This window comes from Perca flavescens, chromosome 23 (genome assembly GCF_004354835.1).
Source record: "Perca flavescens isolate YP-PL-M2 chromosome 23, PFLA_1.0, whole genome shotgun sequence".
Lineage (NCBI taxonomy): Eukaryota > Metazoa > Chordata > Actinopteri > Perciformes > Percidae > Perca > Perca flavescens.
The window spans coordinates 1,429,849-1,444,848 of record NC_041353.1 but is presented as its reverse complement, the minus strand read 5'-3'; the positions used below and the strand labels follow the sequence as shown (position 1 = coordinate 1,444,848).

At 47.1% G+C, this 15,000-nt stretch overlaps 2 protein-coding genes across 2 annotated transcripts in view; both read left to right on the top strand.

Annotated features, from left to right (window-relative positions):
- LOC114550445 (NLR family CARD domain-containing protein 3-like) overlaps positions 1-15,000 on the top strand; it is a 689,968-nt gene that overhangs the window by 64,657 nt on the left and 610,311 nt on the right. The window lies entirely within an intron of this gene.
- lrp6 (low density lipoprotein receptor-related protein 6) overlaps positions 1-15,000 on the top strand; it is a 75,088-nt gene that overhangs the window by 13,982 nt on the left and 46,106 nt on the right. Inside the window, 5 exon segments of the mRNA XM_028571227.1 lie at positions 364-561; positions 3,152-3,348; positions 4,601-4,735; positions 8,735-9,131; positions 11,364-11,535. Of these exon segments, the coding sequence (XP_028427028.1) occupies positions 364-561; positions 3,152-3,348; positions 4,601-4,735; positions 8,735-9,131; positions 11,364-11,535 (1,099 nt within the window).

Genomic DNA, 15,000 nt, shown 5'->3' with positions numbered 1-15,000 from the left:
CACACTCACACACACACACACACACACACACACACACACAGACTCTCTCTCACACACACTCTCTCTCTCTCTCTCTCTCACACACTCACACAGACACTCACAGACACACACTCTCTCACACACACACACACACACACACACACACACAGACTCTCTCTCACACACACTCTCTCTCTCTCACACACAAACACACTCACACAGACACACACTCTCTCTCACACACACACATACACACGCAGCACACACACACACACACACTCACTCTCTCTCTCTCTCTCTCACACACACACACACACACACACACACACACACACACATACGTATGTATTCTGGTTCTGATTCTGGTGTCCCCCCCCCCCGTAGGTACATGTACTGGACCGACTGGGGCGAGATCCCAAAGATCGAGCGTGCGGGGATGGACGGGACCAACCGGTCCATGATCATCGACCGGGACATCTACTGGCCCAACGGGCTGACCCTGGACTACAGCCAGGAGAAGCTCTACTGGGCCGACGCCAAACACAACTTCATCCACCGCGCCAACCTGGACGGCTCCTCCAGGTACACACAACAAACACACCTCCCAAAAACACCTGTACCTCCAGGTACGCGCCACAAACACACCTCCCAAAAACCCTATACCTCCAGGTACACACCTCAAACACACCTCCCAAAAACACCTGTACCTCCAGGTACACACCTCAAACACACCTCCCAAAAACCCTGTACCTCCAGGTACACACCTCAAACACACCTCCCAAAAACACCTGTACCTCCAGGTACACACCTCAAACACACCTCCCAAAAACACCTGTACCTCCAGGTACACACCACAAACACACCTCCCAAAAACCTCTGTACCTCCAGGTACACACCTCCCTAAAACCCTGTACCTCCAGGTATACACAACAAACACACCTCCCAAAAACCCTGTACCTCCAGGTACACACCACAAACACACCTCCCACAAACCCCTGTACCTCCAGGTACACACAACAAACACACCTCCCAAAAACACCTGTACCTCCAGGTACACACCTCAAACACACCTCCGAATAACCCTGTACCTCCAGGTATACACCACAAACACACCTCCTAAAAACACCTGTACCTCCAGGTACACACCACAAACACACCTCCCAAAAACACCTGTATCTCCAGGTACACACCTCCCAAAAACCTCTGTACCTCCAGGTACTCACAACAAACACACCTCCCAAAAACACCTGTACCTCCAGGTACGCGCCAAAAACACACCTCCCAAAAACCCTGTACCTCCAGGTACACGCAACAAACACACCTCCTAAAAACACCTGTACCTCCAGGTACACACAACAAACACACCTCCCAAAAACCCTGTACCTCCAGGTACACACAACAAACACACCTCCCAAAAACACCTGTACCTCCAGGTACACACAACAAACACACCTCCCAAAAACACCTCTACCTCCAGGTACACACCTCCCTAAAACCCTGTACCTCCAGGTATACACAACAAACACACCTCCCAAAAACCCTGTACCTCCAGGTACACACCTCAAACACACCTCCCAAAAACCCTGTACCTCCAGGTACACACCTCAAACACACCTCTGAAAAACACCTGTACCTCCAGGTACACACCACAAACACACCTCCCACAAACCCTGTACCTCCAGGTACACACCTCCCTAAAACCCTGTACCTCCAGGTATACACAACAAACACACCTCCCAAAAACCCTGTACCTCCAGGTACACACCACAAACACACCTCCCACAAACCCCTGTACCTCCAGGTACACACAACAAACACACCTCCCAAAAACACCTGTACCTCCAGGTACACACCTCAAACACACCTCCGAATAACCCTGTACCTCCAGGTATACACCACAAACACACCTCCCAGAAACACCTGTATCTCCAGGTACACACCTCCCAAAAACCTCTGTACCTCCAGGTACTCACAACAAACACACCTCCCAAAAACACCTCTACCTCCAGGTACGCGCCAAAAACACACCACCCAAAAACCCTGTACCTCCAGGTACACACAACAAACACACCTCCTAAAAACACCAGTACCTCCAGGTACACACAACAAACACACCTCCCAAAAACACCTGTACCTCCAGGTACACACAACAAACACACCTTCCAAAAACACCTGTACCTCCAGGTACACACCTCCCTAAAACCCTGTACCTCCAGGTATACACAACAAACACACCTCCCAAAAACCCTGTACCTCCAGGTACACACCTCAAACACACCTCCCAAAAACCCTTAACCTCCAGGTACACACAACAAACACACCTCCCAAAAACACCTGTACCTCCAGGTACACACAACAAACACACCTTCCAAAAACACCTGTACCTCCAGGTACACACCTCCCTAAAACCCTGTACCTCCAGGTATACACAACAAACACACCTCCCAAAAACCCTGTACCTCCAGGTACACACCACAAACACACCTCCCAAAAACACCTGTACCTCCAGGTACACACCTCAAACACACCTCCCAAAAACCCTGTACCTCCAGGTATACACAACAAACACACCTCCCAAAAACCCCTGTACCTCCAGGTACACACCTCCCTAAAACCCTGTACCTCCAGGTACACACCACAAACACACCTCCCACAAACCCCTGTACCTCCAGGTACACACAACAAACACACCTCCCAAAAACACCTGTACCTCCAGGTACACACCTCAAACACACCTCCCAAAAACCCTGTACCTCCAGGTACACACAACAAACACACCTCACCTCCCAAAAACACCTGTACCTCCAGGTACACACAACAAACACACCTCCCAAAAACACCTGTACTTCCAGGTATACACCACAAACACACCTCCCAATAACCCTGTACCTCCAGGTACACACAACAAACACACCTCCCAAAGACACCTGTACCTCCAGGTACACACCACAAACACACATCTCCCAAAAACCCACACACACACACACGCTCTCTAACGCACATCTCTACTGTTAGTCTGGACAGTGCTCTGAGTAGATGTCCTCTGTTAACCCGTGTGTGTGTGTGTGTGTGTGTGTGTGTGTGTGTGTGTGTGTGTGTGTGTGTGTGTGTGTGTGTGTGTGTGTGTGTGTGTGTGTGTGTGTGTGTGTGTGTGTGTGTGTGTGTGTTGTAGGGAGGTGGTGGTTAAAGGGGAGCTACCTCACCCGTTCGCCCTCACCCTGTACGAGGACACGCTGTTCTGGACCGACTGGAACACCCACTCCATCCACTCCTGCAGGAAACAGACCGGAACCGAGCAGCGCGTGGTCCACTCCGACATCTTCTCGCCCATGGACATCCACGTCTTCAGCGCCAAGAGACAAAACATCCGTGAGTCCAAACCGTCCTCTCAGACTCCTGAAAATAGATTATTATTATTATTATTATTCTATAAGTGTCTGACAACATTATAGAAAGGATCCCTACAGAGATAAACCTTAAAAATCTCTTTGAGACCTTTCTCTTTAACCAGAAACAGTTCTGAGGTCGCTAGCGCCAAACCCACCAGACTCCATGTAAATAATCAGGACTTTTAGCGTGTATAGAGCCAGCATATCTCCACCAGACTCCATGTAAATAATCAGGACTTTTAGCGTGTATAGAGCCAGCATATCTCCACCAGACTCCATGTAAATAATCAGGACTTTTAGCGTGTATAGAGCCAGCATATCTCCACCAGACTCCATGTAAATAATCAGGACTTTTAGCGTGTATAGAGCCAGCATATCTCCACATGTAAATCAGTAAACTAGGTGTTTATGTCAACCAAAACTAGAGTTGTGATGGTTGGAAAAGTTGAAGGACATCCCAAAACGGCATGTCATGGTTTTGTTTTGTTTCTGTTGACTTTGAATGAAGTGTATTTTATGATGCTAAAAGTCCTGATTATTTACATGGAGTCTGGTGGGTTTAGCAAACATGATTTCGCAGATGTTTTTATGTTTAATAAAAGGATCTTACTCTTTAACAGACAGGTCGACCTCCTTAGAAATCCTTTCCATAATGTTCATGAATACATATTTTGTGTGTAACGTTTTAAACTTACTTTTACTTTACTTTTTTGATTTTAGTTTCATAGTATAGATAATGTGTGAAGATGTCTTTAACCTTTGTGTGTGTGTCTGCGTCTGTCTTTGTGTGTGTGTGTGTGTGTCTCTCTCTGTGTGTCTGTGTATGTCTGTGTATCTCTGTTTGTCTCTGTGTGTGTGTCGTTTTGTCTGTGTATTTGTGTGTGTGTGTGTGTCTCTGTATGTCTCTGTGTGTGTGTGTGTGTGTGTCTCTCTCTCTCTCTGTCTGTGTTTGTGTGTGTGTGTGTGTGTGTCTGTGTGTGTGTGTGTGTGTGTGTGTCTGTGTTTTGTGTGTGTGTGTCTCTCTGTGTGTGTGAGTGTCTCTCTGTCTGTGTGTGTGTCTTGTGTGTCTGTCTGTCTGTCTGTCTGTGTTTGTGTGTGTGTTGTGTGTGTGTGTGTGTGTGTGTCTCTGTGTGTGTGTGTGTCTGTGTGTTTGTGTCTCTGTCTGTCTGTCTGTGTATGTGTCTCTCTGTCTCTCTCTGTCTGTCTGTCTGTCTGTGTGTGTGTGTCTGCAGTGGCCACCAGTCTGTGCTCTGTGAAGAATGGAGGCTGTTCCCACCTCTGCCTGCTCTCCCCGGTGAAGCCCTTCTTTCAGTGTGCCTGTCCCACCGGAGTCCAGCTGCTGGAGGACGCCAAGACCTGCCGAGACGGTGAGCACCAATGTCCTCTCCATCTTATTTCAGCCTATCAGGGTTCAGCCTATCAGGGTTCAGCCTATCAGGGTTCAGCCTATCAGGGTTCAGCCTATCGTGGTTCAGCAATAACTCCCATGTTCCACCGGGGGCGTCTGCGCGGTGCTCAGGAGGCCCCAGGTAGGGTTGGGTACCGTTTGGATTCCAATGCCGGACCGGTACTTTTAAAACGATTCCGATTCCTAAACCGATTGTTGAAAAATGACATCAAAGAAAGGCTCTTTTATAGAGAAAATTATTTAAATGTAACAATACATTAACCTTTTATAAAGTACTTAAATATAGAATAAGTAAACCTACGTCAACTAACGCACAACTACAATACTTTTAGGCATTTTAAATGCATTAAAAGCTACACCACGTGTGTGTGTGTGTGTGTGTGTGTGTGTGTGTGTGTGTGTGTGTGTGTGTGTGTGTGTGTGTGTGTGTGTGTGTGTGTGTGTGAGAGCGATTGTGTGAGAGAACGTGTCTGTGTGTGATAGTGTGTGTGTGAGAGAGAGAACGTGTCTGTGTGTGTGATAGTGTGTGTGTGAGAGAGAACGTGTGTGTGTGTGTGTGAGAGAGAGAGAGAGAGAGAGAGAACGTGTGTGTGTGTGTGAGAGAGAGAGAGAGAGAGAGAACGTGTGTGTGTGTGAGAGAGAGAGAGAGAGAGAGAGAGAGATGTGTGTGTGTGTGTGTGTGAGAGAGAGAGAGAGAGAGAGAACGTGTCTGTGTGTGTGAGAGAGAGAGAGAATGTGTGTGTGTGAGAGAGAGAACGTGTGTGTGTGTGTGTGAGAGAGAACGTGTGTGTGTGTGAGAGAGAGAACGTGTGTGTGTGTGTGTGAGAGAGAACGTGTGTGTGTGTGTGTGAGAGAGAACGTGTGTGTGTGTGTGAGAGAGAGAGAACGTGTGTGTGTGAGAGAACGTGTGTGTGTGAGAGAGAGAGAAAACGTGTGTGTGTGTGAGAGAGAGAGAACGTGTGTGTGTGTGTGAGAGAGAGAGAACGTGTGTGTGTGAGAGAGAGAAAACGTGTGTGTGTGTGAGAGAGAGAGAACGTGTGTGTGTGTGTGTGAGAGAACGTGTGTGTGTGAGAGAACGTGTGTGTGAGAGAGAGAGAACGTGTGTGTGTGTGTGAGAGAGAGAGAACGTGTGTGTGTGTGTGTGTGTGTGTGAGAGAACGTGTGTGTGTGTGTGAGAGAGAGAACGTGTGTGTGTGTGAGAGAGAGTGTGTGTGTGTGTGTGTGTGTGTGTGTGAGAGAACCCAGTTTTGGTACCAAACCTTATTAGCTTTTTCCGTAATAAAATTTGCCATGCCAAGCAGTTGCCATGGTAACCCCTGCTCCATCCCCATGTTTTGAGTGTGTAGCAGCAGAGACTGCACGATATCTCTCCTTTTCAGCATCGAGATTTTGGCAGGATGTATGATATCATAGCTTTGACGCTTTTGCTGCTTGATGCAGAAAGAAAAACCTGTGTGTCTTTGTTTGTGTGTGTGTGTGTCTGTCTCTTTATGTGTTTGTGTGTGTCTGTCTCTTTGTGTGTGTGTGTGTGTCTCTGTGTGTGTGTCTCTGTCTCTTTGTGTGTGTGTGTGTGTCTGTCTCTTTGTGTGTGTGTGAGTCTCTGTGTGTGTGTCTCTGTCTCTTTGTGTGTGTGTGTGTCTGTCTCTTTGTGTGTGTGTGTGTCTCTGTGTGTGTGTGTGTGTCTGTCTCTTTGTGTGTGTGTGAGAGTCTGTGTGTGTCTCTGTCTCTTTATGTGTTTGTGTGTGTCTGTCTCTGTGTGTGTGTGTGTGTGTCTGTGTGTGTGTCTCTGTCTCTTTGTGTGTGTGTGTGTGTCTGTCTCTTTGTGTGTGTGTGAGTCTCTGTGTGTGTGTCTCTGTCTCTTTTGTGTGTGTGTGTCTGTCTCTTTGTGTGTGTGTGTCTCTGTGTGTGTGTCTCTGTCTCTTTTGTGTGTGTGTGTGTCTCTTTTTGTGTGTGTGTGTGTCTCTGTGTGTGTGTGTGTGTCTGTCTCTTTGTGTGTGTGTGTGTCTCTGTGTGTGTCTCTGTCTCTTTATGTGTTTGTGTGTGTCTGTCTCTTTGTGTGTGTGTGTGTCTCTGTGTGTGTGTCTTTGTCTCTTTATGTGTTTGTGTGTGTCTGTCTCTTTGTGTGTGTGTGTGTCTCTGTGTGTGTGTCTCTGTCTCTTTATGTGTTTGTGTGTGTCTGTCTCTTTGTGTGTGTGTGAGTCTCTGTGTGTGTGTCTCTGTCTCTTTGTGTGTGTGTCTGTCTCTTTGTGTGTGTGTGAGTCTCTGTGTGTGTGTCTCTGTCTCTTTGTGTGTGTGTGTGTCTGTCTCTTTGTGTGTGTGTCTGTCTCTTTGTGTGTGTGTGTGTCTCTGTGTGTGTGTGTCTGTCTCTTTGTGTGTGTGTGTGAGTCTCTGTGTGTGTCTCTGTCTCTTTATGTGTTTGTGTGTGTCTGTCTCTTTGTGTGTGTGTGTGTCTCTGTGTGTGTGTGTCTTTGTCTCTTTATGTGTTTGTGTGTGTCTGTCTCTCTTTGTGTGTGTGTGTGTCTCTGTGTGTGTGTCTCTGTCTCTTTATGTGTTTGTGTGTGTCTGTCTCTTTGTGTGTGTGTGTGTCTCTGTGTGTGTGTCTTTGTCTCTTTATGTGTTTGTGTGTGTCTGTCTCTTTGTGTGTGTGTGTGTCTGTGTGTGTGTCTCTGTCTCTTTATGTGTTTGTGTGTGTCTGTCTCTTTGTGTGTGTGTGAGTCTCTGTGTGTGTGTCTCTGTCTCTTTGTGTGTGTGTCTGTCTCTTTGTGTGTGTGTGAGTCTCTGTGTGTGTGTCTCTGTCTCTTTGTGTGTGTGTGTGTGTCTGTCTCTTTGTGTGTGTGTCTGTCTCTTTGTGTGTGTGTGTGTCTCTGTGTGTGTGTGTCTGTCTCTTTGTGTGTGTGTGAGTCTCTGTGTGTGTCTCTGTCTCTTTATGTGTTTGTGTGTGTCTGTCTCTTTGTGTGTGTGTGTGTGTCTGTGTGTGTGTCTTTGTCTCTTTATGTGTTTGTGTGTGTCTGTCTCTTTGTGTGTGTGTGTGTCTCTTTATGTGTTTGTGTGTGTCTGTCTCTTTGTGTGTGTGTGTCTCTGTGTGTGTGTCTCTGTCTCTTTATGTGTTTGTGTGTGTCTGTCTCTTTGTGTGTGTGTGAGTCTCTGTGTGTGTGTCTCTGTCTCTTTATGTGTTTGTGTGTGTCTGTCTCTTTGTGTGTGTGTCTCTGTGTGTGTGTGTCTTTGTCTCTTTATGTGTTTGTGTGTGTCTGTCTCTTTGTGTGTGTGTGTGTCTCTGTGTGTGTGTCTCTGTCTCTTTATGTGTTTGTATGTGTCTGTCTCTTTGTGTGTGTGTGTGTCTCTGTGTGTGTGTCTCTGTCTCTTTATGTGTTTGTGTGTGTCTGTCTCTTTGTGTGTGTGTGTGTCTGTGTGTGTGTCTCTGTCTGTGTGTGTGTGTGTGTGTGTGTGTCTCTGTCTGTGTGTGTGTCCGTGTGTGTGTCTCTGTCTCTTTGTGTGTGTGTGTGCGCCGTTTTGAACTTTGAACACAAAACAAAATAAGAGTTTAATTGCCAAATGCTTTTTTCTGTTTTTATTTGCACTTCCTGAAGTTTTTGTTGTATTATTATTACTATAATTATTATTATTATTATTACTATTATTATTATTATTATTACTATCATTATTATTACTATTATTATTATTATTACTATTATATTATTATTATTATTATTACTATAATTATTATTATTACTATAATTATTATATTACTATTATTATTATTATTATTATTATTATAATAAATATAATTATTACTATTACTATAATTATTACTATAATTATTACTATTATTATTACTATAATTATTATTATTATTACTATTATTACTATAATTATTATATTATTATTATTATTATTATTATTATAATACAGCATATGCTGTTTTAGTTTTGAGCGTGACCTCTGACCCCCCCCCCCCCAGGTGCGACCCAGATGCTGCTGTTAGCGCGGCGCACCGACCTGCGGCGCATCTCTCTGGACACGCCCGACTTCACGGACATCATCCTGCCGGCGGAGGACATCCGGCACGCCATCGCCGTGGACTACGACCCCGTGGACGGCCTCGTGTACTGGACCGACGACGACGTCAAGGCCATCAGGCGCTCGCGGCTGGACGGCAGCGAGGCCGAGTTCGTGGTCACGTCGCAGGTCAACCACCCGGACGGCATCGCGGTGGACTGGATCGCCCGGAACCTGTACTGGACCGACACCGGCACGGACCGAATCGAGGTCACGCGCCTCAACGGCACCATGCGCAAGATCCTGATCTCGGAGGACCTGGACGAGCCGCGTGCTATCGTGCTGGACCCGGTCGCAGGGTGAGTCCACCAATCACACGCCTGATATTAGAAGACACAGACAGACCTTCCTCCACCAATCACACGCCTGATATTAGAAGATACAGACCTTCCTCCACCAATCACACACCTGATATTAGAAGACAAGACAGACCTTCCTCCACCAATCACACGCCTGATATTAGAAGATACAGACCTTCCTCCACCAATCACACACCTGATATTAGAAGATACAGACAGACCTTCCTCCACCAATCACATGTCTGATTACAAGATACAGACCTTCCTCCACCAATCAAACGCCTGATATTAGAAGATACAGACAGACCTTCCTCCACCAATCACATGTCTGATTACAAGATACAGACCTTCCTCCACCAATCAAACGCCTGATATTAGAAGATACAGACAGACCTTCCTCCACCAATCACATGTCTGATTACAAGATACAGACCTTCCTCCACCAATCAAACGCCTGATATTAGAAGATACAGACAGACCTTCCTCCACCAATCACACGCCTGATATTAGAAGATACAGACAGACCTTCCTCCACCAATCACACGCCTGATATTAGAAGATACAGACAGACCTTCCTCCACCAATCACACACCTGATATTAGAAGATACAGACAGACCTTCCTCCACCAATCACACACCTGATATTAGAAGACACAGACAGACCTTCCTCCACCAATCACACACCTGATATTAGAAGATACAGACAGACCTTCCTCCACCAATCACATGTCTGATTACAAGATACAGACCTTCCTCCACCAATCAAACGCCTGATATTAGAAGATACAGACAGACCTTCCTCCACCAATCACACACCTGATATTAGAAGACACAGACAGACCTTCCTCCACCAATCAAACGCCTGATATTAGAAGATACAGACAGACCCTACTCCACCAATCACACACCTGATATTAGAAGATAGACAGACCTTCCTCCACCAATCACACACCTGATATTAGAAGATGCAGACAGACCTTCCTCCACCAATCACACACCTGATATTAGAAGATAGACAGACCTTCCTCCACCAATCACACACCTGATATTAGAAGATACAGACAGACCTTCCTCCACCAATCACACACCTGATATTAGAAGATACAGACAGACCTTCCTCCACCAATCACACACCTGATATTACAAGATAGACAGACCTTCCTCCACCAATCACACACCTGATATTAGAAGATACAGACAGACCTTCCTCCACCAATCACACGCCTGATATTAGAAGATGCAGACAGACCTTCCTCCACCAATCACACGCCTGATATTAGAAGATGCAGACAGACCTTCCTCCACCAATCACACACCTGATATTAGAAGATAGACAGACCTTCCTCCACCAATCACACACCTGATATTAGAAGATAGACAGACCTTCCTCCACCAATCACACGCCTGATATTAGAAGATGCAGACAGACCTTCCTCCACCAATCACACACCTGATATTAGAAGATGCAGACAGACCTTCCTCCACCAATCACACGCCTGATATTAGAAGATGCAGACAGACCTTCCTCCATCAATCACACACCTGATTACAAGATAGACCTTCCTCCACAGAGCTGTTGAGGAAGGTCTGGCTAGTCAGCAGTTCCCTGTCTGTCTCTTGGTCTGTCTGACTCTCTGTCTGTCTCTCTGTCTGTCTCTCTAACTCCCTGTCTGTCTCCCTGTCTGTCTGTCTGACTCCCTGTATAACTCCCTTTCTGTCTCCTGGTCTGTCTCCCTGCCTGTCTGTCTCTCTATAACTCCCTGTCTCCCTGTCTGTCTGTCTCTATCTCTCTAACTCCCTGTCTGTCTCTCTGTCTGTCTGTCTCTCTCTCTCTAACTCCCTGTCTGTCTCTCTGTCTGTCTCTCTCTCTCTAACTCCCTTTCTGTCTCTCTGTCTGTCTCCCTGTCTGTCTGTCTGTCTGTCTGTCTCTCTCTAACCCCCTGTCTGTCTGTCTCTCTCTCTCTAACTCCCTGTCTGTCTCCCTGTCTGTCTCCCTGTCTAACCTGTCTCCCTGTCTAACTCCCTGTCTGTCTGTCTGTCTGTCTCTCTCTCTCCAACTACCTGTCTGTCTCCCTGTCTGTCTCTCTCTCTCTAACTCCCTTTCTGTCTCTCTGTCTGTCTCCCTGTCTGTCCGTCTCTCTCTCTCTATAACCCCCTGTCTGTCTGTCTCTCTCTAACTGCCTGTCTGTCTCCCTGTCTAACTCCCTGTCTGTCTCTCTGTGTGTCTCTCAGCTACATGTACTGGACAGACTGGGGTGAGGTGCCAAAGATAGAGCGTGCTGACCTGGACGGGACGGAGCGCCTGGTGATGGTCAACACGTCTCTGGGATGGCCCAATGGTCTCGCCCTCGACTACGACGAACGCAAACTCTACTGGGGGGACGCCAAGACCGACAAGATAGAGGTCCGTCTCCGAGCTCGTCTCGTCTTCTGTCTCCTCTTCTGTCTTAGGTTTCTGTTGTCATAGCAACTATTGGGCTCTAGGGAACTGGTTCCCAACCTTTTTTTCCTTCGCGCCCTCCTCTACTCGTGTCTAAGAAAAGCTACCAGCTACCAACTAGCAGCTAGAAGCTACCAGCTACCAGCTAGAAGCTACCAGCTACCAACTAGCAGCTAGAAGCTACCAGCTACCAGCTAGAAGCTACCAGCTACCAACTAGCAGCTAGAAGCTACCAGCTTCCAGCTAGAAGCTACCAGCAAGAAGCTACCAGCTTCCAGCTAGAAGCTACCAGCTTGAAGCTACCAGCTAGAAGCTACCAGCTAGAAGCTACCCAGCTTGAAGCCACCAGCCAGAAGCCACCAGCCACCAACCAGCAGCCAGAAGCTGGCAGCCAGAAGCCACCAGCCACCCAGCCAGAAGCCACCAGCCAGAAGCTGCCAGCCACCAGCCAGAAGCCACCAGCCAGAAGCCAGCAGCCAGAAGCCACCAGCCACCAGCCAGAAGCCACCAGCCAGAAGCCACCAGCCACCAGCCAGAAGCTGCCAGCCAGAAGCTGCCAGCCAGAAGCCACCAGCCAGAAGCTACCAACTAGCAGCTAGAAGCTACCAGCTAGACGCTACCAACTAGCAGCTAGAAGCTACCAGCTAGACGCTACCAGCTAGAAGCTACCAGCTAGACGCTACCAGCTAGAAGCTACCAGCTAGACGCTAGCAGCTAGCAGCTGACCTGATGACAGCAGGGGTCCCAGGTTAAGAGGTCCCGGAGGTTTGGCCTACTAAGTAGCCTGCCTACAATTTTAAGCGAGAACAAAAATATATAGTAGTTATACAGACTTTTGTATACATTATATATTCTAGTTTATTAACATAATTTGTTTAATATGTGCAAATACTTTTTTTTTACCTCGACCTCAAACCAGATAAAGACTTGCGCCCTACTGCTTTATTTCCCCAGTCTCCCTGGGGGGGGGGTGTGACCCCACCTGAACTCTCCCCCCCTCTCTCCCTCTGTCTGTCTCTCTATTGGTCTCTCTCTCCCTCTGTCTGTCTCTCTATTGGTCTCTCTCTCTCCCTCTGTCTCCCCCCCTCTCTCTCCCTCTGTCTGTCTCTCTATTGGTCTCTCTCTCTCTCCCTCTGTCTCCCCCCCCTCTCTCTCCCTCTGTCTGTCTCTCTATTGGTCTCTCTCTCTCTGTCCCCCCCCTCTCTCTCCCTCTGTCTGTCTCTCTATTGGTCTCTCTCTCTCCCTCTCTCTCCCCCCTCTCTCTCCCTCTGTCTGTCTCTCTATTGGTCTCTCTCTCTCCTCTCTCCCCCTCTCTCTCCCTCTGTCTGTCTCTCTTGGTCTCTCTCTCCCCTCTCTCCCCCCTCTCCCTCCCTCTGTCTCTCTATTAGTCTCTCTCTCTCCCTCTCTCCCCCCCTCTCTCTCCCTCTGTCTCTCTCTCCCTCTCTCTCCCCCCTCTCTCTCCCTCTGTCTGTCTCTCTATTGGTCTCTCCCTCTGTCTCTCTCTCCCCCTCTCTCCCCCCCATCTTTCCCTCTGTCTGTCTCTCTATTGGTCTGTCTCTCTCCCTCTTGCTCTGTCTTTCTCTCTCTCTCCCCCTCTCATTCCCTCTCTCTCTCCCCCCTCTCATTCCCCCTCTCTCTCCCCCTCTCATTCCCCCTCTCTCTTTGTCTCTCTCTCCCTCTGTCTCTCTCTCCCCCCCTCTCTCCCCCTCTCTCTCTTTCCCTCTGTCTGTCTCTCTATTGGTCTCTCTCCGTTTTGCTCTCTCTTTCTCTCTCTCTCTCCCTCTGTCTCTCTCTCTCCCTCTTGCTCTCTTTCTCTCTCTCTCCCCCCCTCTCTTTCCCCCTCTGTCTTTCTCTCTCTCTCCCTCTCTCTCTCTCTCCCTCTGTCTGTCTCTCTATTGGTCTCTCTCTCTCCCTCTTGCTCTCTTTCCCCCTCTCTTTCCCCCTCTCTCTTTCTCTCTCTCTCTCTTCCCCCTGCTCTCTCCCTCCCTCCCCCCCCCCAGAGGAGGCTGGGCTCCCCCAGGTTTCTCTGAGGACCCAGGGTTTTGGGTTTTGCGGTGGGATCCCACATCTGGTTGTGATTGGCTGGCCCTCCGGCTGTGGTCAGCTCTGTTTAGAATGACCAATCAGGGGTCCCAACTCCCTGACCAATCAGTGGAGCACTTTAGGCTGAAACTTCACATTATATTTATACACTCGCCCTCTCTTTAACTCTCTCTCTTTAACTGTCTCTCTCTCTCTCTGTCTTTAGTTACTCCACTACATTCATCTGTTCCAGCTTTAGTTACTAGTTACTTTAGTTACTAGTTACTTTAGTTACTAGTTACTTTACACATTCAGATTCCTGCAAACAGAACACATGTAGTTTATGAAATCCTTCTTCCACCGCGGCTCCCTGTGCGTACTGAGCATGCTCAGAGGAACTCAGGCAGCACATTGCAGCAACAGCTCAAACAACAGCAGCATATGGCCGCCACATTTCCTTCTTTCTTCTTCTTCTTCCTCTCACAAACTTTGACATCTCACTTCAGCAAGCAGCGTCTCTGAACCCACAGCTGAATTGGGAATTTAAACACTGTGTGTTTACGATCTTCTGAACAAAGATCTTCTGATCATCAAAGATCTTCTGATCAAAGATCTTCTGATCAAAGATCTTCTGATCAACGATCTTCTGATCAACGATCTTCTAATCAACGATCTTCTGATCAACGATCTTCTAAACAAGATCTTCTGATCAACGATCTTCTGATCAACGATCTTTTGATCGAAGATCTTCGGATCAAAGATCTTCTGATCAACGATCTTTTGATCAAAGATCTTCTGATCAACGATCTTCTGATCAACGATCTTCTAAACAAGATCTTCTGATCAACGATCTTCTGATCAACGATCTTCTGATCAACGATCTTCTAAACAAGATCTTCTGATCAACGATCTTCTGATCAACGATCTTTTGATCGAAGATCTTCGGATCAAAGATCTTCTGATCAACGATCTTTTGATCAAAGATCTTCTGATCAACGATCTTCTGATCAACGATCTTCTAAACAAGATCTTCTGATCAACGATCTTCTGATCAAAGATCTTCTGATCAACGATCTTCTGATCAACGATCTTTTGAACAACGATCTTTTGAACAACGATCTTCTGATCAACGATCTTCTGATCAACGATCTTCTAATCAACGATCTTCTGATCAAAGATCTTCTGATCAACGATCTTCTGATCAACGATCTTCTGATCAACGATCTTCTGATCAACGATCTTTTGATCAAAGATCTTTTGATCAACGATCTTCTGATCAACGATCTTTTGATCAAAGATCTTCGGATCAAAGATCTTCGGATCAACGATCTTCTGATCAACGATCTTCTGAACTCGTTTTATTAACCCTGCAGACTTAAAGACACAATATGCAACTTTAAAATGTGT